This window comes from Carcharodon carcharias, chromosome 1 (genome assembly GCF_017639515.1).
Source record: "Carcharodon carcharias isolate sCarCar2 chromosome 1, sCarCar2.pri, whole genome shotgun sequence".
Lineage (NCBI taxonomy): Eukaryota > Metazoa > Chordata > Chondrichthyes > Lamniformes > Lamnidae > Carcharodon > Carcharodon carcharias.
In genome coordinates, this window is record NC_054467.1 from 118,945,765 (window position 1) to 118,972,638 (window position 26,874).

At 43.9% G+C, this 26,874-nt stretch overlaps 1 protein-coding gene across 3 annotated transcripts in view; it reads left to right on the forward strand.

Annotated features, from left to right (window-relative positions):
* slit2 (slit homolog 2 (Drosophila)) overlaps positions 1-26,874 on the forward strand; it is a 489,173-nt gene that overhangs the window by 283,669 nt on the left and 178,630 nt on the right. For all 3 annotated transcript variants that reach the window (XM_041182754.1, XM_041182765.1, XM_041182773.1), the window contains exon 5: positions 10,347-10,418. In XM_041182754.1, coding sequence (XP_041038688.1) covers positions 10,347-10,418 — 72 coding nt within the window. The remainder of the gene's footprint in view (positions 1-10,346; positions 10,419-26,874) is intronic.

Consider the following 26,874-nt stretch of genomic DNA (forward strand, 5'->3'; position numbering starts at 1 on the left):
GCCATACAACATTGCAACCATTTTAACCAGTCCACCTCTGCTTTGTCAGCGGTTTGAACAGCTACCTTGGGTTGGATGCCAAGGTGTTGCAACATCTGGTTCAGTCTGTGGAAATGGTCTGGCATCGGGATAAGCAGCCTGGGAGCAGAGTTTATTCTGAGGGCTGAAACTGGCTTTGTTTTCTCCCTGAAGCAGTTGCCACACAAGGTGTTGGTATATCTACATCCAGACAAACAAATTATAATACAAGGATACAATGCAAATAGCGGCCTTGAGTCCATCAGACTATTAACCACTCTTTCTCTTTTGGCAGCTGATGGGCTTTCTCATATTGTACTTTTGTTTCTGATTTCCGACATTTGCATTTTCCCTTTTATTCTCCACTTTATCCAATCAGGGGTGGATAGAGCATTCCTCTATGGTGTACAGATCTCTGTGGATCTCCCCAAGCCATTGGAGAAGGGCAATGTTTGGCCAATATCAAGATTATAGAGTTTTGCATCATTATTGTGTTGCAGCTATTATTCTGGATACATGGTGAAATAAAACGGAGCAGAGACCCGACGGCTGAGGTCAACAGAACCACCTCTCTTTGAAGCAGTCTGTCAGTATAAATACGCCATCATATTCACATGTGGTATCAGGGCAAAGGCAATCTGACCTCCTTTTCTGTCTTTATTTCCCTACATAAATGTTGGCAAACAATTTGCATACAAAACTCCAAAATCTCTGCCTGATCCTTTGAACAGTGCCCTGTGGAGAAATCCAGATTCTAACAAAGCACTTTTCACATCTTTGACCACAATAATTTTCGAGTGACAAACCTCCCCCAGCACCTAAAGCAAACAGGCTACAAGGAGTTTTCACAGTCAAGTACTTGAAAGTAATGTGCCCCACTGATTTGATTTTTATTTACAAAATCTGCCTACAATGACACTGACAGGTATAAAGAATGCAATACCATGAATAAGGTCTTCACTGCAGCAGAGCAGAACACGATTCAGAATAGCACTGGGTTTTTCAGAAGGAAATTACTGAAGTCTGTCATTCCTGTTATTAAGGATCTTGTATTCCTCCTTAAAATCAGTAAATTGTCTTCAACTGGTGTGTTATTAGAAAATGAAAGCAAGACTTCCCATTGAATTTGGACAATTTTTCTGCTAAAGCATAGAACATTCATTATGTGCACGGGTGTGCATGTTAATGTGTAACTACAGTGCATAGAACCACAGAAAAGTTATGGCGCAGAAAGAGGCCATTCAGCCCATCGTGTCTGCGCTGGCCAAAAAGAGAAAAAAGAAACGAACTACCCATTTTAATCCCACTTTCCAGCCCCTGGTCCGGAGCCTTGCAGGTTATAGCGCTTTAGACTCAGATCCAGGTACCTTTTAAACGAGTTGAGCATTTCAGCCTCAAGCATCAATTTGTGCAGTGAATTGCAGACACCCATCACCCTATGCGTGAAGAAGTTTTTCCTCATGTCCCTCTAATCCTTCTACCAATCACCTTAAATCTATGTCCCCTGGTAACTGACCCCTCAGCTAGGGGAAACATGTCATTACTGTCTACCCTATCTAGGTCCCTCATAATTTTGTACACCTCAATTAGGTCACCCCTCAGCCTCCTGTGTTCTAAGGAAAACAACCTTAGGCGATTCAATCTTTCCTCGTAGCTACAATTTTCAAGCCCTGGCAGCATTCTTGTAAATCTCCTCTGTACTCTTTCCAGAGCAATTATGTCCTTCCTGTAATGTGGTGACCAGAACTGTACACAAAATTCCAGCTGTGGCCTAACCAGCATTTTATACAGTGCCATCATTACGTCCCTGCTTTTGTATTCAATACCCTGTCCAGTAAAGGAAATCATTCCATATGCTTTCTTTACCACCTTATCCACCTGTCCTGCCACCTTCAGGGATCTGTGGACATGCATTCCAAGATCCTTCATTTCCTCAACCCTTCTCAATATCCTCCCGTTTATTGAATATTCCGTTGTTTTATTTGCCCTCCCAAAATGCATTTACCTCACACTTTTCCAGATTGAATTCCATTTGCCACTTTTCTACCCACTCAACCAAACCATTGATATCATTCTGGATACAACAGCTATCCTCTTCACTATCAACTGCACAGCCAATTTTTGTCTCCTCTGCAAAATTCCCAATCATACCGCCCACATTTATGTCCAAATCATTAATGTATACAACAAACAGCAAAGCTCAACAACATTGAGCCCTGTGGAACACCACTGGAAACCGTTTTCCATTTGCAAAAAAAAAAAATCCATCGACCATTACCCTTTGTTTCCTGTCACTGAGCCAATGTTGAACCAACTCGCCACCTTCCCTTGTCTCCCATGGGATCACATTTTTTTGACCAGGCTTCCATGTGGGACCTTGTCAAATGCCTTACAACATACACTGCACTACCCTCATCGACCCTCCTGTTACTTCCACAAAAAAATTCTACTAAGTTAGTAAGACACGCTCTTCTCCTAACAAAACCATGCTGACTGTCCCTGATCAACCTGTGCCTTTCTAAGTGACAGTTTATTCTGTCTCTCAGAATTGATTCCAATAATTTGCCCATCACTGACGTCAGACTGAGTGGTCTATAATTTTCTGGTCTATCCCTTGTATCCTTTTTAAATAATGGTAAACATTTGCAGACTTCCAATCCTCTGGTACCTTGCCTGCAGTCCTTAGGGTAGAAATTGGTTTGTACCCAGAGCCAGTGCCAATGACAAAATTGACCCTCTCATGTTATCAAGACATGATAGTAAAAAACAAAAATGAATTGTTCTGTCCCAAGATTTATAAACATCATTGATATCAAAATTCAATTAGAAAAATTTCATTTAAAGTAATGCATTCTAATGTATGGCCAATGCACTATTAGTTTGTTACTTCAGTTGCTCTCTGTAGTCCCACGCTCAGGGATGGAACTGAAACCAGGAGTGTTTTTTTCTGATACTGCTAGATCTGCTGTGTTTTTGCAGCACTGCTTTGACTGAAATTTCCATGGACACTCTAAGATTTGCAAGACTATCAAAGAAACATCATAAATGGTCATTTCTGCCATGGGCTCTGCCAAGTTTCCACCAAAGTTACAGCAACAGATCAGCAGACAGCCCCTTGGAAATTCTAGGTCTCTGCATCTTACAATTGGTAAAATAATTATATTTATTGGCTGTTTTTCATTCAGTTTAAGCGGACATGTTATGCATATTCCAGTATGGCCACTTAAACTAGCTTTGTTGAAATCCTATTGATGGCATTGATGGAGCTACTCTGCCCCACTCACTGGGTAGAATTTAATTCACAGTCCCCCCACCAGAGGTAGGCTGGGAGGCAGTGAGGGGCATTTAATCAGGCGGGAAGGTACAGGCTGGAGACTCCATTGCCTTCCTCACCCCCATCCACCTTGATTAAGCCCAGGGCTACTTAAGACTCTCATCCAGCCACCACTGGTATTCAACAGAGATGGACGTGGTGGGATGCATGCCCAACAGAGAGACACACCAGAGATATGGGCCGACCATGGGAAGCCCTCCCCATCCTCACCAGAGCCTCCACGACTGGCCCCAGCAAGCCCACCTCACCTACCTTCACTCCAGACTCCAACGACAATCCTGCATCCTGAGCTTACTGCGGTACTGACAGTGGTCAATGCACCCAATGGCACTACTGTTATTGGAGAGCTGCCAGCCTCTGATTGGTCGCAGCTCTCAGAAACGGGATATCTACCCTGAACATTACAAGGACCCAGGCAGCGACCAGCTAAATGTCTGATTGGCAACAGATCAGGTCCTTGAGGGATGGGGGTGCGTGTGTGGAATGACCACTGCAGGATTGTCACCAGCGCTTGAGCACAGGCCCACCGCTGGGAATATTAAATTCTGCCCACTGCATCACACAGATCAGGAAATTCAATGTCTGGTCAATACTGAGTTTGCTGGCCTCAAATGGAATAGCAGTGGGGACACTACTTTGGCCTCAGTATCTTGGGAAAAGAAAAATCGGCTTTGGATCCTCCTACTCACTGCTGTCCAGTGGCTTCTCCTGGAATGTACATGTGGACACCAGGTAAGGACTGGATTGGGCTTACCCTGTTATTGAATAGCTGCCAGAATTCATTGTTTTGGCTCGTGTGTTAGTAATAGCCAATAATGTACTGAAAATGTGCTAGCATCTGTGGAGAAAATTGGGGACAATTATCTTTATATTTGGCTCTAACTATACATTCCCATATGTGAAAGACTAGTTGTTGCACCAGTGAGGGAATAAATGAGTAAATTTTTGATGCATTTAATATGGATTTTTTTTAGCAATGCCGTTTTAGCAACGTAGTGACAAAGCAGTAATAATGTAAATTCTATATTGCAAATTTTCCAGAACTTGATGATAATGGTCAGTTGTAATTGCATGTTGAAAAAAAGCAGCTCAGATGATATTGCTCATAATCCCGTAAAGGAAGAGTTAGAAATGTTTCCATTTAATTCTAAGTGTGGGACAGACACCTTTTCAATCTACATTCAGTGATTCTTCATTGTGGTGTTGCTGGCTGCAGTGGTGCCAAGTATTAAGAGTGAGATGAGTTGCGGCATGGGGTATAACAAATAAGTTACTTGTCGGTTGGCTGTTGGGGTATAGTGATTAAAAAAGATACTGTTTATAGTTGGTCACATTGTGAATTCCATTCCGCCATCCACATGTGCTGGCAATTGTACATCATGTCTTTCAGCACTGTCCAGATTTGATAGGATTTTAACAAGATGAAATTATGGTGGGATTAAAAAAAAACATTGATTTTTAGTGCTACTTTTATGTTGCTACTGATGGCAATGGGAAACTGGCAATAGGTACATAAAAAGAAATGGCATTTCCCAGTGCCAACACTGCTCATGACAATGACACAAACCAAAGAAGCATTGTTATTGGAGGTGGGTTATTTTGGCAACCAGTGGTTGCTGTGGGCAATGTACTCTGAATTACCTGCAAAGAGCATCAAAGTAGTTTGGTGATCTGAGCAAACCTTCCCTAGTCATTGGCCACGGTACCAAAAATAGTTGCATAAAGCAGCATTAGCAACTGCTCATGTACAACACAAATGTACACTGTGTGTATGATATAAACCACCACAAATTTCTAGTTTAATCCTATAGGAATGTGTTAAGTGGAATCTAATAACTTCTGAGGTGTGGCTTTAAAAATATAGGTATCAGTTACACTAGCTGTGCAGTGATCACGCTGCAGTGATGCATTTTTAAGGACCGTAGCTTAAGTTGGTCCTTGCATCCCCTCCGCTCTCTAAGCAACAGTCTTCCTGGAAGTATAGGTTGCAGCTGCTAGGGTGACCTTTTTATAAATCAGGCCAAGTCATCCAAACAGCTAGTTCTCATGGGGAGGAAGGGCTATGGATCTGTCAGTTACTCATATGTTGCATTTCTGCTGTGATTAAATATATAGCTAATTTGATCATATTTTTACTGCTTTAGTAATCAATAGGGAAATATTTATATTAACACAAGCTGATTGGAGAACTGCATTGAGGAATCACCGTTTAAAAAAAGTAAAGGTTACTGTGAAGAAATATCCTTATTCTATCTCATTTATCTTTTGTCAAAAAAGTGGCAGTGTTGTGCTAAGCTTCTTTCAGTCCAGCACCTGTTCTGAACTGGCACCTTTCCTTGAACAGATTGTTGAGCGTTTGGCAAGTACCACCTTTGTGACTATTATTTTGTGCATCACATTCTGGGTTTTTACTGTCCAGCTTCAGTTGCTTTGACAATTTGTCTCAAGAAGCTTAGCTGATTAAAGGTATTTATGAAAGCAATCCATGGTGGTGGAGATTTATGCTTGCACCGTTCTGAGTCCTGGGACATTGCCTTGGAGGAAAAGAAAATTACCAGTAATTAAATTTATGGGCAGGTTGCCATCTACTGAAGATTTATTGTGACAAAGTTCAAAGGACAATGAAGCTGCATTAGTAATGAATACATTCTCACTGACACATGATATAAGAATTGTGAGAGTTCCTCCTCACACAGGGTTAAACTGACAAAACCACATTAAGATTCCTGTAGGAAGTCTATAATTTCAGAGATTGCTTTCCTATTGCATCTACTCAAGATAGATATTAAACAGTCACAAGGGTAACTCTGCACATTTCTATCACTTCTCTTAAATTGTATTGTGTTAGCCCCTCGCTGTTACACTGTCTAATAATCCACAACCTCTGGCCTAGCTCATTGGTTATGGTGTCTTTTCCAGCTTATATTCTTTTCTGAAAACATGTATTCCTCTTTACTGTGTTTTAAAGACTGTGTTAGAGAGGCCTCCAAAGTATTAAAAAGCGCTTCACTATAATACAACGGCTAAACTGACAATAATGTCTTATGATCTGATAATTCAGTTAAAAGTTAATTTAAAAGGACTGGGATTGAGCACAGATCCTTAGAACTAGGCCTTCTGTCATATACTTGTGTATTCAGAAGTGGTGTTCCTATTTGAATAGAGTTTCAGTGTTTCAAATAACTAACTGTTACAATACATCTGCACATGATAATAAAGTGCAGGAGTCCTAATGCATGTGCACATAGCATTCTGGGAGAGAAGGCCATGAATGACTGCAGCAGTTGCATAGGTTCGTCCTACAAATACATATCAACAAGTCAGATATTCAAGCATTTGATTGAGGGGCTCATTTGAGTATCATATTTTAGTCTTAGTGGCCTCCTGCGTTTAGGAGCTAGCCTTGAATCGTAGTACTAAAGGTTTGCTTTGTCTGATGATGTTACACAAATGACATAAACGCAGTGGGCAGAATTTTACATCCTGTGGGAGGGTGCACACCCGACCTGATTGGGTGTAAAATCACGTGAGAAGACGTCGGATGAGCGTCCCGACATCATCACACACCCACGTGTGATATTTCGCTTGGCAGACGTGCGCAAAAGTCAGAAGCGAGTCTGCCGGCAATTAAGAGGGCAATTAAGCCCATTAACGGCGCGATTGTTTCCGAATTTTCGTGGCCCATCCAACCTTACGATTGGCTGATGGGCGAATCGGCCAGGCGGCCTTACATTTTTCACCAAATCTCATCCAAGGGCGGGATGAAATTTCCGTTAAGAAATAAAATACAAATGAATATCTGTGTGCCGCATTCTTATCAGTTATATTTTCGGGTGCCTGAATGTGATGCATGGGCATTTTCTTAGCAGCCTTTTAAACCTTTATTTGAGGATTTTCAGGTCTGCCTGAGTCAGCTGTCTGCCTTCAGGTAGCTTTCTCGCAGTGTTCACGGAAAGGTCATCGCCCGCTCTCTTCCTGCCCCCACCCCGGCAGCGCGGAGCTTTTCAGTGGGCATTTCACGCTGGCTGACCGTTAATTGGCCAGCCAATGTGAAATTGTGGTTGGGGGCCGATCAAGGTCAGGGACCCATTTCCTGGCTACTCCCAGGCCTGCCGATCGCGTATGCCCGCCAAAGGTAATAATTCAGGCTGCTATTTTGTTTCAAAGCAGAGGAAGACGGTACAGAGATTAGTACAATGCTAAAATTTAGCTATTAGATTTTGTTTTTTTTTCCCTTGGTATTTACTTAAGTTTAATCCATAAAGTCCTTTAAGCATCTCAGACGTAAATCCCAGCATGCAAAGGTGAAATTTTGGGGCATAGTTAGAAAATGTTCCACTGCGTAATAGGAATATTGTTCTAACAATTCTGAAGGAATTATATCCTGTTAACCGTCTAGGTATCGAATTGTCACCAAGCCTCCTTTGACAGCACGACCACTACCATCTAGAAGGATAAGGGCAGCAGACACATGGGAACGCCACCACCTGGAAGTTCCCCTCCAAGCCACTCACCATCCTGATTTGGAAACATATTGCAGTCCCTTCACTGTGACTGGGCCAAAATCCTGGAACTCCCTCCCTAATGGCACTGTGGGTGTACCTATACCACATGGACTGCAGCGGGTCAAGAAGGCAGCTCGCCACCATCTTCTCAAGGGCAATAAATGATGGCCAAGCCAGTGATGCCCACATCCCATGAATGAATAAAAAAAATACTTCTTTAGACTTTCAAACTTCTTTTCCATTTTGATACCCATTTGATTAATTCAATGCGGAACATATTGACACATTATTGTTAAATTAATGAGGCAACAATAAAGTGAAAATGATTCAAGCACAGTTGTCCAGTGCCTGAAAGATAGCTCCAATAAAGGGTTACATGAGGAAGTGAACCTGTCCTCTTTCAAATAATCAATGCATTTTCCACACTTTCAGTTTGTATTTAAGATTTCCAGACTTCATAGTTTTTGTCTAGTTTAATAACGCCATGTTTCATGACACTTATTAAAGTGAACTTGCTCAAAGGAAAGGCAGGCCTAGCACTAGCTAACTTTTTTTTTCTGGTATGAAGTAGCAATCATTTGCTTTACTGAATATAAGTGTATCTTATTCTAGCTTGTCTAAAGCTGTCACGCATTAATTATATTTTACACTTTTGTATCACACTGAATGAAAAGGTACATTATTGCAGTAAACAATGAGACAACAGTTATGTTTACTGGCAACAAAATGGCATTCATTCAGGATATTAGATAATAACAGTAGTGTTTGCTTAATGAATAGAAAATTATATGCATGGAACAGAAGACACTTTATTTTTTCATTTGACGTTCATTTGGCATACAGTAATGTAACATTTTGAGAGTGAGCCAGAGATCAAACCTCCTGGGTCCCTCTCCGCTTGAATAAGAAAACAATAGAGGGTGTCAGAATAACCAGACACTACCCACTCTAAATACCCATGAGTTAACAGTCAGGAAGTATTGTCTGAAAGGTCATTGCAATAGAAAACACATTGCACGGTGAATAATACAGTGGAATTCATGCTGAGCCGGGGTGGGATTGGGCTGCTGCCATTCTGCTAGGCCTGTCATTCAGGAGGACAATGCAAAAACCTTGGTTCTAGTATCTGAATTCCAACAGGAAAACTCCACTCTGTGATGGAGCCACACTCTCAGCACTCATTGCCATTGCAATGTCAGAACCGGTTCTTTGGTGGTTCACATGACTGAAGAATCGCTAGCCTCTCACATCCTTTAAGAGCAAAATTTGCGGTGATGTTAAATCCTTGGCATCCTGTTGTTCAGTCCATTGTGAAATGATATATTTAGGTGATTATAGGTAAATAAGCATGCACTGTATTGTTGATCTCTTTTGACCAGTCAATTGGAGATGGTTCACTCCAATCCATTTTGGATGGTTTATTCATTATTTGGCCAGCCAGCGTGAAATCATGGTCAGGGGTTGATCGTGGGCGACGGCCCGTTTCCCGGCTGCTCCCAGTCCTGCCGATTCCAAAACTCTACCCATGAAGAAGGACCACCTGGGCAAAGTATTGGATGACTGCCATCTGTGAGCCAGATACAGTATTAATGATTCATCATTAAAATGAATAGATGGAAAACTCCGGTGGTGCATCTGCATTTCTCAATGTGTGAAGCAAGTGACTGAGCTTACCACCCCAGCCCCCAAGCCCCAACACCCCCTGACCCAGTGATATAACCTCAGATGAAAGCCCTATTGGGTTATCACATTGATAAAATAAGATATTTATCAAGCATTTTTTTAAGTAGTTCTGATTGAATGCATTATCCTTGCAGGAGCATTGGAAATAAAAATAAACTGCAGAGTGCTGTGAAACTTAGAATTGTGTTTTGGTGCAGAAACAGTTAATCGTTTTACCTTGAGCTATCATAACAATGACTGGGTCTTATTTCATTTGAAGGTGTACGATTTATTGTCAGGACTTCTGCAGTCATATTGCATTTCACAGATTACTTAAAGTGCCTTGGAAATTGAATCAGAGCAAACAGCTCCCATCACCTTCTACACATTCATCACGCCAAAAGTGCACAAGCGACCAGACTTTTACATTTCACTTTGCTTATTGCAGGTGCTTCATTTTCCCAAATAAATGGGGGACACAAACACATCCAAAATAAATATCCGATAAATTCTGACTGCTTTCTTTTTATTTTGCAAAAGGAAATAAAGCTCAATACTGCATTGTCTCTTTCTCTTTTTTTGACAGTCTGATCTACTTTTTGTGCATGTTAATTTCATTTATTGTAAAGTGACTCAGGAACTATATGAATATTTGATAAAAACAAACAAGGAGGCATGCAGGTGATGATGTGGTGTAAATGGAAATATCAGGGAAAAAATTGAAGAAGCATTGTATCCAATGCAGCCGCACTGTTTATTCAATCTTTTCCAACTGAGCACCCCACTGTGTCCCATGTTAATTCTGTTCTCTTGTTATTTTATTACAGCGATCTGAGCGAAAACCATATTCATGCTATTCCGAGGAAGGCTTTCCGAGGAGCTGTTGACATCAAAAATTTGTGAGTATCTTTGTGACTTGGTGCCTGTCATGACTCTGAATGTGCTTGATTGATCCACAGTCTTAAAGTACTGGGCATTCCTGACAAAGGTTGAATGCCTGTAGTCAAATACCCTTCATTATTACACTGCCTATACATAAGTGAAGGTTTTCTCATTTGATTGGAACAGTTATGACCAATCGGTGGACTTGAGCCACTGTTGGCAGCAGGACTGGCTCAGCAATTTTACTGGGGACAGCATCCTAGCTGGCTGCCCAGGCTTGCCATCCAATTAAGGACAGTAGACTCTGTCAGCCCAATCAGAGGGCCGGCAGCTCTGCAGCCTCAGCAGCCCTAACAGGAGAGGTGGGTCGGGAATCGAGAGAGGCCTCCATTTTTAGGCATCTCTGGGCAGGGAAGTAAAAAACTAAAAATCAGAGGGGCCAAGAGAACAGGCTCCACCAGGTGACTCATTGGGGCCCTTGGGGGAGGTTTCCCCTTCCGTGGCCACCTCTATGGGGCATGGAGCCCCCTGGTCCAGTGGCACTCCCAAATGGCTGCAGGGAGGCTGCCTCCATGAAACTGATGACCTCCCACGCAGCAGTAGGGACCACTGCACTGCTGGAAAAATGCTGGCAACCTGAGAAAATTGCCCGTAATAGGGTCTTTAATTATTTAAATTGACTGCCTGCCTCGGTTCAGCCTGCCATCTGGTCTCGCCACCGGGAAACTTGTCCGGCAGCACAACTGCATTGGGGAGGTGGTGGCATAGTGGTATTGCCACTGGACTGGTAATCCATTGACTCTGAGTAATGCCCTGGGGACCTGGGTTCGAATCCCACCATAAAAATCTGGAATTAAAAGTCTAATGATGACCATAAAACTATTGTCAATTGTTGTAAAAACCCATCTGGTTCACTGGTGCCTTTTAGGGAAGGAAATCTGCTGTCCTTACCTGGTCTGGCCTATATGTGACTCTTGATCCACAGCAATGAAGTTGACTCTTAAATTCCCTCTGAAGTGGCCTAGCAAGCCACTCAATTGAAACAAATCATTAAAAAGTCAATAAAAAGGAATGAAACCGGACAGACCACCTGGCATCAACCTAGGAACTGGAAACGACAATGCCCAGCCCTGTTGACCCTGCAAAGTCCATCTTACAAACACCAGGGGACTTGTGCCAAAATTGGGAGAGCTGTCTCAGACTAGTCAGGGAACAGCCTGACATAATCATACTCATGGAATTATACCTTACAGATAATATCCCAGACACCACCATCACCAACCCTGGACAAACCCAGCAGAGGTGGCAGGAACAGTGGTATACAATCAGGAGGGAGGTGCCCCAGGAGTCCGGCCCCCTTGAAGTCTCATGGCATCAGGTCAAAAATGGGCAAGGAAACCTCCTGCTGATCACTACATACCGCCCTCCCACAACTGATGAATCAGTACTCCTCCATGTTGAACGCCACTTAGAGGAAGCACTGAGGGAAGCAAGAGTGCAGAATATACTCTGGATGGGGGACTTCAATGTCCATCACTAAGAGTGGCTCGATAGCATTACAATCTGGCTGAGTCCTAAAGGACATGGCTGTTAGATTGGGTCTGCAGCAGGTGATGAGGGAACCAGCAAGAGGGAAAACATACATCAGTAGGAGTGAACATCACACAGTTCTTGTGGTGACGAAGTCCCGCCTTCACTTTGAGGATACCCACCATCGTGTTGTGTGGCACTACCACCATAGATAAATGGGATAGATTTCAAACAGATCTAGCAACTCAAGATTGGGCATCCATGAGGTGCTATGGGCCATAAGCAGCAGCAGAATTGTACTCAACCAAAATCTATAAACTCATGCCTGGCATATCCCCCACTCTACCATTACCACCAAGCTAGGGGATCAACCTTAGTGCAGGAGGGCATGCCAGTAGCAGCACCAGGCATACCTAAAAATGAGGTGTCAACCTGGTGAAGCTACAACACAGGACTACTTGCATGCCAAACAGCATAAATAGCAAGTGATAGACAGGGCTAAGCGACTCACAGACAACAGATCAGATCTAAGCTCTGCAGTCCTGCCACACCCAGTTGTGAATGGTGGTGGACAATTAAACAACTCATCAGAGGGGGCTCAACAAATATCCCCATCTTCATTGATAGGGGAGCCCAGCACATCACTGCAAAGGATAAGGCTGAAGAGCCTTCAGCTAGCAGTGCCGAGTGGATGATCCAACACTTAGCTGGCTTACCCCACTTTAATTTTTCAGGCAACATCCTTTTAATTAGAATGAGGTGGATCTTCATCCATCTCCAGGAGGATGACCTTCATAGAGCTGCCAGCCAATGGGAGGCCAACAGTTCTGCACACTAACAACACCACAGCTGGTGCTGAAGGTAGGGCAGGAGGTGGTGTTCAGAGATGGACCTGGACATTCAGATCAATCTGGTGGCCCCATCGAGGTGTGGTGGGGGGCATGTTGGACAGGGTGGACATGGGGAGGCAAATATGCTGGAGGGGTGGGGGCTTCTGATTAGCACAAGGGGCCTGGGAAAGATATCCCGCACCCCCCCCCTCCCCTCTCTTTCACTGATCAGCAGCCGTGGGGTTAAATCTGCTGGGCTACAGGTTGGGCACAGGCTTTTCCAGCTGTCCATTTTATTGGAGCATCAGTGGGATGAGGCCCTTAATTGGGCATTAATTGCCAACTGAAGGGCCTTGATTGGGCCACTGGCAGGCAACCCAACCAACGCCTCCCAGGCCACCTGTAACATCATGGTGGGGTAGAGGCATGTGGACCAGCAGCAGGTACACTGCTGATGGCATGGCGCCTGAGTTACGTCCACCCGCCCGCTCTCCTGTCCATGGGTGGCCCGTAAATTTCAGCCCCTGGACTTCTGGGTTTCCTGTCTGAAACTCTGCCCCTTGCCTATGTCACCTGCCCTTCTTAATATCCAGGCTCTGAATTGAGGTCACTTCCCCCATAGAATCTCGATTGTTTCCAAATCAGTGATAATGTTTATGTGAATAAGTGGGATGACAATTAGTACTTTATCCTTCATCCATTCATGGGCAGGATTTTCCCGGTCATCGGGCGGGCGCGGTGGGTGGGCCCGGGAGCGGCCAGGAAACGGCCCCATGCCTGCGATCAGCCCCCAACAGCGATTTCATGCTGGCTGGCCAACTAACGGCCTGACAGAGTGAAAAGCATGCTGAGAAGCTCAGCGCTGCCGGGATGGGGCGGGAGGAGGGCAAGCGCTAAAACCTGCGCAGGCGAGGGGGAGCGCACACTGAAAGCTCCCTGAAGGCACAGAGCTGCCTCAGGGAGCTGAAGAATTGTAGAAACAAAAATAAAGATTTCAAAAGTGATTGAAACATGTCTCCACATATGACTCAGTCACATGAACAGGGACAAATTGAAAATGTTCAGAAATTTTTATTTTTTTAAAATTACTGTTGGAAACCTCATCCGCCCGTGGATGAGCTTTCAAAAAAAATTCAAAGGCCGGCTGGCCGATTTGCCTGCCCGCCAACTGTAAGGTTGGACGGGCAGCGAGAAATGGGTTTCAGTTTTTCGATTGAGGGCCTTAATAGGCCCCTTAGTTGTCAGCGGGCGCGCTGCCAACTCCCACACACACCTGCCAACCGAAATATCGTGCGAGTGCGCAATGACGTTGGGATGCTCACCCGATATCATTGCACACTATTTTACGCCTGATCAGTTCAGGTGCGCGCCTACCCACGGAACGTAGAATCCTGCCCCATGTGTCAGTGCTGCTGCCAAAATGTACCAGTTTTATGCAGTAATTTCCAGCACCTGAAAGAACTATTTGCAACCATCAGGAACAATATTTCCTTGTCCCCCATTCCCCAAGACATGTGTGAAAGCCCATGGTTCTAAGCAGAGAAACATTTTCAAGATTAATTTGGAAAACTTGCTTTAGCCAATAGCTTAGAGCTAGTGGAAAAATTCTTTGCATGAAAGAGAATAATGGTAACATGGATTTAGACCAGCTTATGTCCTCTTGCTAATTCAAATGCAGTCTTTGGCTAGCATTGAGTTTCCCATTGTAGTGGTACTTTTCAGACACTGATTTTACTATCAGTACATGTATCCCTTCTGCCTCGTTTTGTGTTTTAATCTATGATCAAGCTGATGTTTTATTGAAAGTAGTTATTGGATATGACAAGAGTCGATGGATGTGCTACAAGACCTTAAGGAATGACTTAAGTTAATTCACTCTTCCTCAAGTTTTTTGTATTTTCTTGGCATATTTCCCCTGCTGTGGAGAATGCAATGGTTCTTCCTTGTTAAAGATGTATGTGGCCTAAGGCACTTGAGTTCCCAGCTCATCCCCTTGTCTGAGGATCATTGAAAGTGGATGAAAAATCTCCTTGTTGTCAATAACTTGCTTCCATGTTTGCCCAGGAGATTTTCTGTTAGCATTCTGTTAGAGTCTTAGATGAATGAACAAGAATGGAGGGTATGAGATTTTTGACACAGAAACCATTTCCCTTTTGTCTAAACAAATATGGCTCTTTCAGCACCACCTTCCTGGCAAGTTCATGTTTAAAGTTTTTCGAGCCCCATGAAGCCTACTACATTGTCAGCACCTGGTCTTAACCTCCCACATGTCACATCCTATCTGGTTTGTACAATTCAACAAGGCTACATTCTTTTAATGGACAAACCAATTGTTAAACTGACAGTTTGCTTACCTTACAATCTGGACATCCTTTATTTTCACATTTGGCAATTTAATCATATCATTTGTATTTTTACCACCATTTGTTCTATCACTTGTTATTGAAACTCAGTAGAGGAAATGAGGGCTTCTGTTCGCAGTTAGAAATGAAGCAAGTCAGTATTGAGCCACAGCAGGACACAGGTTTGAACATGATACTTAAGCCCCATTTATTTTAAACTGCACCGGTTTAAAAGAAAGCACATCAGTGTCAGAAAACTTCCTCACCCTCACCTCTTTGATAGCGATACCAACATTTCTGTCTTCACTTTTCCACCATTAGCCATAAATCATTCCCACTCAAGGATGGACATGCTTCATTATTACCTTGATGAGAGATACTGGAATAAGACCTGTAAAGAGATGTATAATTAAATGTTACAAAATAAAGATAAAAATAATCTGCAAAAGAGGAGCCCCCTTTTAACAAACTAATTTGAGAAGTGCATTGCTAACTATTTCCCCTCAAGCTGCCACCTTTAGTACCTAGGTAGCAGAGATGATTTAAGAGTGGGGTGGGAGCTTTGTCAGCGCTGATTTATACAATGACAGCTCAGGAAAATGAGATATAGACCAACATGCAACTCACCCTTCTCCAAATTAGTCCGCAGACCGCATTAGGCAAATTTGATGGTATTATGAGATTTTCCAATTTGTCAAGTAACAGTTCCTCTTTTGTGTTGTGTCAGGAGTCCAGTTTGTGCCATTGTAGTAATTTAAATTGCTCTGATAAATTAAGCTTGAGGTTAAAGAATAATGTTATAGATAAATCTTATAACATAAAAGCTAAAAAAAAAAGCTATTAGCTGAATGACTAATAAAATCACCTTTAAAAAAAATCAGGCTTTTTAAAATTAGGTAACCATCTCTGGCCTTGGTGAAGAGGCAGGATCTTAAAGGATGCTTCAAAGAATGATGGGACAGGCTAACTAAACATAACACTGGTTACTTACCAGTGATTAGAATGTGTTTCAAGGTTATTGGGAATAAGCCACCAGGCAGCTGAGGAGCGGAGGTGGCACAGAACCTGCCTCACAGGCTGATGGCTGGAATCCTTTAGGAAGCTATTGGCAACTTTCTCTTTGTCTTCTCTCTGTCTTGCTCTTCTTCTCACCCTCGCTCTTTCTCTTTCATACACATTCTCTTACTTTTGCTCTCTCAATCCCCCAATCCCTCACTTTGGGTGGAATTTCCCAGTGTCCCCACCTCATTTCCATGTGGCAGGTTTAATGGTGTCGGGCGGGTGCGGTGAGAGTTGGGGTTGGGGGTGGGGAAGACAATTCACTGAGAGCTCAAACATCAGTTATGAAAGCAGAAAATGTTGGAAGAACTCAGCAGGTCTGGCAGCATCTGCAGAGAGAGAAACAGAGTTAACGTTTCGACTTCTGACTCTGAAGAAGGGTCATATGGACTCGAAACGTTAACTCTGTTTTTCTCTCCACAGATGCTGCCAGACCTGCTGAGTTTTTCTGTCACTTTCTGTTTTTACTTCAGATTTCCAGCATACGTAGTATTTTGCTTTTATCTCAAAAATCAGTTTCCGGCCGGCATAAAATGACCGCAGGATCTTCTGCTCCTCCCGCCATGGTGGGTCACAATTCCCACCACAGGCCGACGTGAAACTGATTTGCATCCCATTAATGGGATGCAGATGAAGGCCCGACTGGAATTGATCCCCCCCCACCCCCGCCAACCCATTGTCCTTGCCACCAGCAGGATATCACACCGGTCCAGAACACGCCTGGACCTACGTGGCATGTAAATGTTGGCACCTACCTGAAAAAGGCCTGGAGCAGTGCACAGAGATGAAGAGAAGATGGAGGTCTTTAGCGACCGGACCTTGGAGCACCATGTGCAGCGCTGGCTGTGGAGCATCAACCACATGGATTTTCTCTATGCAACAGCATCCAGGAGGTGGTTATTCTCAGTGCAGCAGCTTCACCCAAGAATTCAAATCTTCAACCAGCAACTTCTTCCAGGTCTGGGATCTTCAATCTGCAGGAGGTACTGTTGGGCGGTGAGGGTCTGTGCTGGGGGGTGCAGGGCGAAGGCTGTGGAAAAGATGGGGAGGAGAGAAATGAAGAGGTGCAGTGGGTGGTTGAGCAGGAGCGGGCGTGGGCAGGCGGGCATGCAGCCAATTGCCGCCCGCGATCTGCTGTGCATTGCCATTTTTCCTGGGCGGGCCAATTAAGGCCTGCCCAGCATGATGCAGATGGAGCTGCCTCAGGAAGTTTAATTTCATTGTGGAAAAGTTAATTAGAGATTTTTTAAAAATTATTCGGACATGTCCCTCATGTGACAGTGTCACATTAAAAATTTAAATTTTTTATTAAAGTTTAAAATCCTTCATGAAACCTCACCCCGCTCGTGGATGAGGTTCCAGGAAAAATGCGAAGGCCGCCTGGGCTCTTCACCAGCCCGCCAACCTTAAGATTGGACGGGCAGCCCTGTTAATTACTTCAATTGCTATTTAAATGGCCTTAATAGGCCTTTGACAGTTCAGCAGGTGCGCAGCCGACTCCAGTGTGCACCTGCCGAACTAAAGATCAGAATGACACGCGATAATGTCGGGACACACACCTGACATTACCACGCCTCATTTTACACGTCGGCAATCGGGGCCACCGACCCAGAAGATTCAGGCCCTGGAGATAGGTTGAGGTACCCCATCCCTCTCTCACATAGCCACTGCAGAAGTTCACCCATAGCTACAGCAAGGAGTGCAGATGTATGCACATCTCCAGCAGAATCTGCTGTACCAGGATCTCCAGGGAGTTCTCCACTCTCTGCATGGAGACCTCAATGCACGCACAGGTTGGCACCACTTCATCAGCCAGAGGATGGATAACCTCCTCTACCTTACGTGCCACCCTGTTGAGGGCCCCCAATATCTCTGCCTGATTTCTCCCTGTCTCTTGCTACCTCTCCAGCATCTCTTGGAAGGCTGATTCCAGAGGCCCGTCACTGGGCACGAACCTCTCAGATGTCTCTTCCCCAGCACTTCTCTGAGTGCCGGTGAGTTTGGCTGATCCTGCCTCCTCTTGCTGCAGACATGCATCCATGCAGTGACCACCAGAATGTGAGACCCTTCCTAAACTAGGACTAATACCCACCAAGGTGTGTGTATCTGGGCTAGTGGAGGGTGCAGGCGTCTGCTGTGACAGGTCTACAAGTGTACTTTCCTCACCAGCGATATCCTCGCTCCTTTCCGGGTTTGTGTGTATGCTGGACAGGGCTTCCTCAGTTTCAGGTCTTGCCCTCTTCCTGGCGGCATCTGGTGGGAGAGGAGAGAGTGAGTGACTGCATGAGCTGCCTCCGACTTGGAGGCACCCTTGACCCTGAGGTTTCTGTGACAAGCATGGAACCTTACTGGAAGGAGCTGCAAGCCAGTCTCTCCATCTCTGATAGATTTGCCCCACTCCACCCCTGCCAGCTGGGCTGCCACTCCCTCCTGTCTTCTCCCTCTCTCTCCAATTATAGCTTAACTTCTCCTGCACAGAGAAAAGATGGGTTTAAGTGCAATTGGGTTTCATGTATCTTTCTCATGCTTCCAGTCTTACAAATAACCCACTGGATTGTGTGCCATCTGATTGATGCACTGCAGATTGTGTGGAAGGTTCTAGGCCAGCACCCTCCAGAGTGGTGAGCTCTTGCAGATATAAGGATAAGGCTCAGAGAGGCATGTTATTAGTGGTGCTTGGTGGTGCCCTCAACGCCTGAGCCCTTACCCTCTCCCCCTCCCAGATGGCATGTGAGCTCTCTGTGTGGAAGGCTGAGGGAACCACAGTGTCCTCTCCACCTGCAGAGCAGATGAACTGCAGTGGGGCTATGAGGCACCGCCTTATCACATTGCCACTGAGGCCCATGTCCCCTGTACCATTCGCTGAGGTGAGCATGAGCAGCTGAGGGTCACTTATCCTGTCGGAGCAGATGAGGTCATTCATCCTTTTGTGGCTTTGCAAAGCAGTCCCCTGCTGGGGGCCTCAGGCACTGACTGCCCTGAAGAATTGCTCCCATGCAGGGTTTGTATCCCTGCTCAGCCTCCTCCTCCCATCCGGTAGATAAAGGACATCTCTCCTGGCCCCCACTTGGTCAAGTAGAACGCCCAGGGAGGCGTCACTGAACTTGGGCACTGAAGCACTCTGTTTTCTTCTGGCCATCTCCTAAATCAGCGTGGTGGGTAAGTTGCTGTATAGGTGCCTTTTAAATATGGCGCTTGATGTGACAGCAGGGCATGCGCCATCCAGCACCCCCACCACCTAAAACATTGGGAAACCCCTGACTGCAAAGTTAATGATGCCGAGGTCATGCGATACTGCGTGAATTCCCAGCAGCCTCTGCGGCGGGAGAGACTCTCCGTCCCCACCCCTGCCACGGGGCTTGTTCCCGAAAGAGAAAATTCCGCCCTTTGTTCCTTTCATTGAAGTTAATGGACAGAAAATCTGGCCAGATTTGTAAGAGGGATGCCATGCCCAGCAAGGGCATGTCATATTCCAAACTTTTAAAGCACAAACTGTACACAACGTGGACTCTTCTGGATCAGACTTTTTTTAAAAAATGGACCCCATAAGATGGGTCACAGAAAATGCTACTGAGGGTCACCTGACTCTTGTCCTGTGGATTCAAAATACTGCCACACTGGACAGAATTTAGCCCATGTCGGGCGGGCTCAGCGGGGGCGGTTGGCTTCCCGACTGCCGCCCGCGATCGAGGCCAGAAGGTGATTTCACGCTGGGCGAGCCAATTAAGGCCCGTCCAGCATGAAACACGAGCAGCAGTGCTCAGCGATGCCTGTGCGAGCGGAGTGGGGGGCAGGGGAGGGTGAGCGGGGCAAGCATGAACTTTGCGAATGCACACAAGTGCGCGCTCCAGAATCTCCCTGAGGCACAGAGCTGCCTCAGGGAACTGAAGAGCTTTTTAAAAAAGAAATAAAGAATTGAAAAATGTAATAAAACATGTCCCCCCATATGACTCTGTCACATGAGCAAGGCCATGTTATTTATTTGCTTTTGGAAACCTCGTCCCACCCGTGGATGAAGTTTCCAAAAAAAATACAAATGTCGCTTAGCCTTTTCACCAGTGAAAAATTTAACTTAATTGATCATTTAATGGCCTTAATAAGCCTTTTCATTGTCAGCAGGCACGCTGCCGATTCCTACACACGCCCGCCATCCGAACTAGCACGTGTCATTTCACGCTCAAGTGGGTTGGGCGTGCGCCCACCTGTCAAGCTAAAAATTTTGCCTACTATCTCAAAAGAACACATTCCAGACTCAGAGGTGTCAATACCCATATCCTGAGACCATTCAAACTGCATTTCTGACTTGAATGGGTGATTCTGAAATGATTGTCTCAAACACCCAGTGTGAATGTCTGCAAACAATAGCCCAGGTTGTGGCTAATCAACTGAAGCCCAACACTATATTTGGAGAAAGGGATTGTGAGAAACCACATGTTAAGGCGACCAAGGTGGTCTCTATTTTTTAATCTTTAAGCGTTGTCTGCACAACTGCAGAGTCACAGAATCTTAACAGCACATAAGGAGGCCATTCGGCCCAACATGTCTGAACCAGCTCTCCAAATGAGTATTATAACCTAATGCCATTGCCCTGCCTTTATCCCGTACCCTTGCACATTGTTTCTATTCAAATAATCATCTATTGCGCACTTGAATACCTCCATTGAACCTGCCTCCGCCACACTCCAGGCAATGCATTCCAGACCCGAACCACTCGTTGTGAGGAAAGGTTTTTTCTCATGTCACACTTGATTCTTTTGCAAGTCACTTTAAATCTGTGCCCTCTCGTTCTTGATCCTTTTACAAGTGGGAACAGCTTCGTCCTCTGTACTCTGTCCACCCCCCTCATGATTTTGAACATCTCTATCAAGTCTCCTCTCAGCCTACTTCTCTGCAAGAAGAACAGTCCCAACCTCTCCAATCTATCCTCATAGATAAAGTTTCTCATCCTTGGAACTATTCTTGTAAACCTCTTCTGCACTGTCTCCAATATGTCACATCCTTCCTATGATATGTTGCCAACAGCAGCAGAAAGAGCAGCAACGCCTATGCCTTAAGAGCTGGAGACTGTTACATCATAAGGTCTGCAAGCCTGTTCGTTTTCAAGTGTACCAAAACAGAAAACCGACCTCTTGGTATCGAGGCTACAAGTAACTAACTTTGTGACCTGCAGAAAGCCCACCTCTTTGAGAGAATCCTGCAACAACTCTGAAATACGGCTTTGGCTATTGAATTCATCCAGCTACACTTCAGGAGTGAAAGAAACCTCTTCTTCACCAGGCCTGTACTGTGTGTTTTCTAAGATGAGCTAATCACATCAATTACAAACTATTTATTTGTTTATAACTTGTAAAGGAACACTTTTCCCTCTAACTGTATTTTCCTAGAGAGATTGTGTGTGTGTGTGTGTGTGTGTGTGTGTGTGTGTGTGTGTGTGTGTGAGAGAGGGAGAGAGAGTGAGTGAGTAAGTGACTGGGTGAATGAGTGGTGTAGTGCTAGATTTTTGGGATGGACACGTGAATTAATAATCCTTTTTATTTAAACCCACAAAAAAGCTTGCTGCTGGTTATTACAATTGTTCAGACACTCAGGGGTTAAGAAGCACATGCCTCTACATTTTCAAAAACACATTGATTACAGACAGTAAGGGAACAGGCATTTCAGTTGAAATCGACATTGAAATTCTACATTGGAGAGACCAAACGTAAACTGGGCGACCGCTTTGCCGAACACCTGCGGTCTGTCCGCAAGAATGACCCAAACCTCCCTGTCGCTTGCCATTTCAACACCCAACCCTGCTCTCTTGCCCACATGACTGTCCTTGGCCTGCTGCATTGTTCCAGTGAAGCCCAGTGCAAACTGGAGGAACAACACCTCATCTTCCGACTAGGCACTTTACAGCCTTCCGGACTGAATATTGAATTCAACAACTTTAGGTCTTGACCTCCCTCCTCCATCCCCACCCCCCTTCTGTTTCTTTCCCCTTCCTTTTGCTTTTTTCCAATAAATTATATAGATTTTTCTTTTTCCCTCCTATTTCCATTATTTTTAAATATTTTTAAATCTTTTATGCTCCCCCCCACCCCCACTAGAGCTATACCTTGAGTGCCCCACCATCCATTCTTAATTAGCACATTCATTTAGATAATATCACCAACTTCGACACCTATGTGTTCTTTTGTTCTGCTGTCTGTGACATTTTTTGATGATCTGCTTCTATCACTGCTTTTGCCTACAACCACACCACCCCCCTCCACTTCTCTCCCCCCACCCAACAACTCCCCCCCCCCACCCCCGGCCTCCCACCACCTTAAACCAGTTTATATTTCAACCCTTCCTGGGATTCACCTAGTTCTGTCGAAGGGTCATGAGGACTCGAAACGTCAACTCTTTTCTTCTCCGCCGATGCTGCCAGACCTGCTGAGTTTTTCCAGGTAATTCTGTTTTTGTTAAGGCATTTTAGTTCCCTCTCATCCCTGTCTGTACCGGGCATGAGAGTATTCCCACCAAATTTTCCTTTCCATGAAGGGTAAAGGTGAAAATCTGCTCCTATCTGATTTAGAATATTGCCTTCTTTTGTAGCTTCTCGTTGTAGGTGGAAAGAAAGAAGAACCATGAGTAACCAGTCAGATTCACTTGTAAAACCTGGTTTACATACACTGGATGGGGATGAATAGCAGCACCTCAAAGCCCTAGTCATTCGACTGTCCAAAGTAGCAATTGACTTATGACCGAACTTCGTTGAGTTGCTCAGAATGCTTATTTCAAGGGACTTGCCTCCATTTAAATGACTTAAAAGCAAAATTCAGCAAAAACATACAGTCTTGGATACCTTGGGAAAGTTGTATCGATCTTGGAAGGGGTGCCACGCAGATTCACGGGAATAATACCAGGGCTTAAAAATATGCAGACAAGTTGCACAATCTTGGCTTGTGTTCCCATGTATTATGTTATGGTGTGATTTATTCAAGGGCCTGAAATTTACCTTAGGCAGGCACGTCCAGTTGGCAGTCCTGGGAGCGGTCGAGAAATAGACTGCTGACGATGAATGGCCCGACCACCATTTCACACTGGCTGGCCAATTAACAGCCAGCCAGCGTGAAATGTGCACTGAAATGCTCAGCGCTGCCGGGACGCAAGCGGGAAGAGGGCATGGGTGTGGGTGAGCGCTGTGATAGAGCTCCCTGAAAGCAGACAGCTGCCTCAGGAAGCTGCAGACTTGAAAATCATCAAGTAAATGTTTTAAAAGCTGAAAGAAAATGTCCATGCATCACAATCAATCACCTGAAAATTTAGTTGATAAAAATGCTGCCCACAGATATTTATTTCTATTTTATTTCATAATGGAAATTTTATCCCGCCCTTGGATAAAGTTTGATGAAAAATGCAAAGTCCACCTGGCCGATTTGCCCATCCACCAACCATGAAGTTGGACGGGCCACAGAAAATTGGAGAAAATTGTGCTGTTAAGAGGCTGAATTGCCCCCTTAATTGTCAGCGGGCGGTCTTCCAACTTTTGCATGCTCCCGATGAGCGAAATATTGCACAATGACGTCGGGATGCTCATCCGATATCTTCTCGTGCGATTTTACGCTCTGATCGCGTCGGGCGTGCCCCCACCCGTGGGATATAAAATTCTGCCCAACCTGTTTAAATTAATAAAGTGAGCAAGGGAGCATAATATAAAAACCAGTGATAGGCTATTAGGAATGAAATCAGGAAGCATTTTCACACAAAATGCAGTGAACATCTGGAACTCACTCATTAAAGTGGATGCTATGTTAATTAGTTGCAGAGAGACCAGTGGATGAGAAACAACTCAAGGAAATAGCTTTAAAAATGGGAACCATATACATATGATTTGGAGTGCTGCTCAATGAAGAGTTCTGTAGATCATAACAAAGCTGATTACCAATTACATCAACACACTTCAGCCTTTTACAGAATTGGTGGGCTGACTTTCTTTGAGGGGTCATGTAAACCAGCTACCAACTCATTATCGTCCATCATGTGCAATCGCCAAAGTTGAATTTTACCCCTAAACTTATATTTAGAAAATGCGTTCTTTGTTTGTATTGCATGAGCAATTCATGCAGTATTACTAGATTGGATTTATTATGAATGACAATAGTTGACTCTCACTGAACCCTGTGAAGTCATCTTCTGAAATTGGTAACAGAAGTTGGCAGGGCTCAATTCAAGACGTCAATAGTTTGTTGAAGCAGCATCTGCTCTCAATGCAGTAACCTAGTGATTCCAAGCTAGCCAAGTCTTAAATTCCTGTATATGAAATGAAGTCAATTTAAAATACCAAAAGCATATTGAAGTACTGACATGACTTTCTTTTTAAGGTATCACTTCTGTTCTAAACTGTTTCAAAGACATGATCTTCATATAAAAGTTTGCTTATGAATAATACCATTAGAAACTCAAAAAGAGATAATTCCCCAGTGCTTTAGCAATTAAATGCATCACTCAATGCAGCACTGAGTCGGACTGATTAGAATGGTTCAAATTCTGCAGTGTGTTGAGTTAGCTGATCTCAGTAGAGATGGCAGTAGGACAAGTATGAATAATCTCAGCTCTGGGTTAGGTTGGGTGAAATCAGCCAGAGTTTCTGCCCCTGAGTTTCAGCAACCACTGTGAAAACATATAGAGGTGTAGGCACTAGGCAAGGACAAGAATGAACTTAGCTGTGATACCCTCCAATACTTAGCCTACCGATATTTATTTAATTAAAGCATGAAGAATGGTTGTTCATGGAAGTATCCAGAGGGAACCTATCACAAATCACAAGGAAGTTTTGATAAACCTGTATAAAACACTGGTTGGGCATCAACTGAAGTACTCCACCAGTTTTGGGGGTGTCACACTTTAGGGAGGATGTGAAAGCATTAGAGAGGGTGCAGAAAAGATTCACAAGAATGGTTTCAGGGATGAGAAAATTCAGTTACTTAGATAGATTGGAGAAATTGAGACTGTTCTCCTTGGAGAAGGGGAAGTTGGGAGAAGATTCCATGGAGGTATTCAAAATCATGAGAGGTCTGGACAGAGTAGATGGAGAGAAACTGTTCCCATTGGTGGAAGATTTGTGAACCAAACAGCACTAATTTAAAATGATTGGGAAAAGAAGCAATGGTGATACGTGGAAAAATGTTTTCATTCAGTGAGTAGTTATGGTCTGGAATGCACTGCCTGAGACTGTGGTAGAGGTCGGTTCCAGTAAGGTATTCAGGATGGAATTGGATTATTATCTGAAAAGGAAGAATGTGCAGGGTTATGGGAGAAGGTGTAGGATTGGCACAAGGTGAATTGCTCCTTCAGAGAGCCAGCACAGACATGATGGGCTGAATGGCCTCCTATGCTGTAATAATTCTTTGGTTCTATAACATTCTTGAGAAAAAAGAAACATGGATAAACTGCAAAAAATAGCACAGAAAAGGTCAATTTTGTGAAAACTGAAGAGGATTCTGTCATTTGTTTCTTGAATTTCTAGACTAAGACAGAATATGAAAGAAAAGCAAAGCACTTTTCAGTTCAGCCAGATTATTGCACCATTTATGTATCTTCTTGAGTTTTCACTGACCTGCTTTCATTTCCCATAATGCCCAATTTCAAGGTATCATAATTCAATCCCCTTTGAATTCGGAAGTTCAGTCGATTATTGTGGATTCAAGTCACTAAAGCCTTTGACAACCAAAGGGCAGCTTTAATTGGGAAAGGATCCTATTTCCTCCTACCTATTCATCTATGCTAACTTACATACTAAGGAAAGAAAAACAATAAATCTGAATCTTCCAAAACACTTGAAGCTCATGGACTTTGTCACTTAACTCCAGTTGCTTCAAGAAAGAAAATTCAGAACTTACACTATTTCTAGAAACTGTTACATTACTGTTGGTGTTTTCAATAAGTTATACACACTGCCAACAGAATAGGGAAACACTTGCTATTTGGAGCATCAGAGGTTGATAGCCACCATCACTTTAATTTAAGACAAGGATGTTATCCTACTTTTCATTTCCAAAGAAGATTTGTTTGTTAAATAAAATCACAAAAGGGTTGCTTTTTCTTCCATTTTGTATTTGATTATGAGTTTAACTGTGGAGGAAATTGGATGTTATCTGTTTCTTTTCTTTGTTGACTTTTGATACTGCCTAGTAGTTTCAGAGACTAATACCCAAGCTGCACTTTGAATGAGAGAAGTCTCCGGTGTTTGCTGAGGTTGGTGGAATTAGCATGCAGCCGGGTTCCTCTGATAAATGGATTCAGTTAGGTCACCGAGGGGAACAGTGTGACATTAAGTGATTTACAGTCCTTTTCCTTTAATGAAATTGTTTCAGTGAGATGATGCTGAAAGCTTTTAATGGATAGCTTTTCTTGATGTAATGAAATTGTATTCCGTCGGCATTTAATATAAGGTGCAGTTATTATTTACTGGAGCTTTCCTGAACTGCAGTTGCTTGCACCTAGTCTGAGGAAAGACATTTTCAGATGGTTAATACGGAGAGATGAATAAATATCAAAGGCCAAAGTATTTTAAGAGTGGATGGGTATGAGTGCATGGATCAGTGTTTGTGTGTGAGCAAGAGAGAAAGAAAGATTGATAGAGCACCTGTAAGCGCATTTCATGCGACAGGCCTAGCTACAGAAAAGCCTTAAGGGAGGCTTTGTGGTATATAACACTGCTAATATTCTGCTTCTCTAAGTTTATC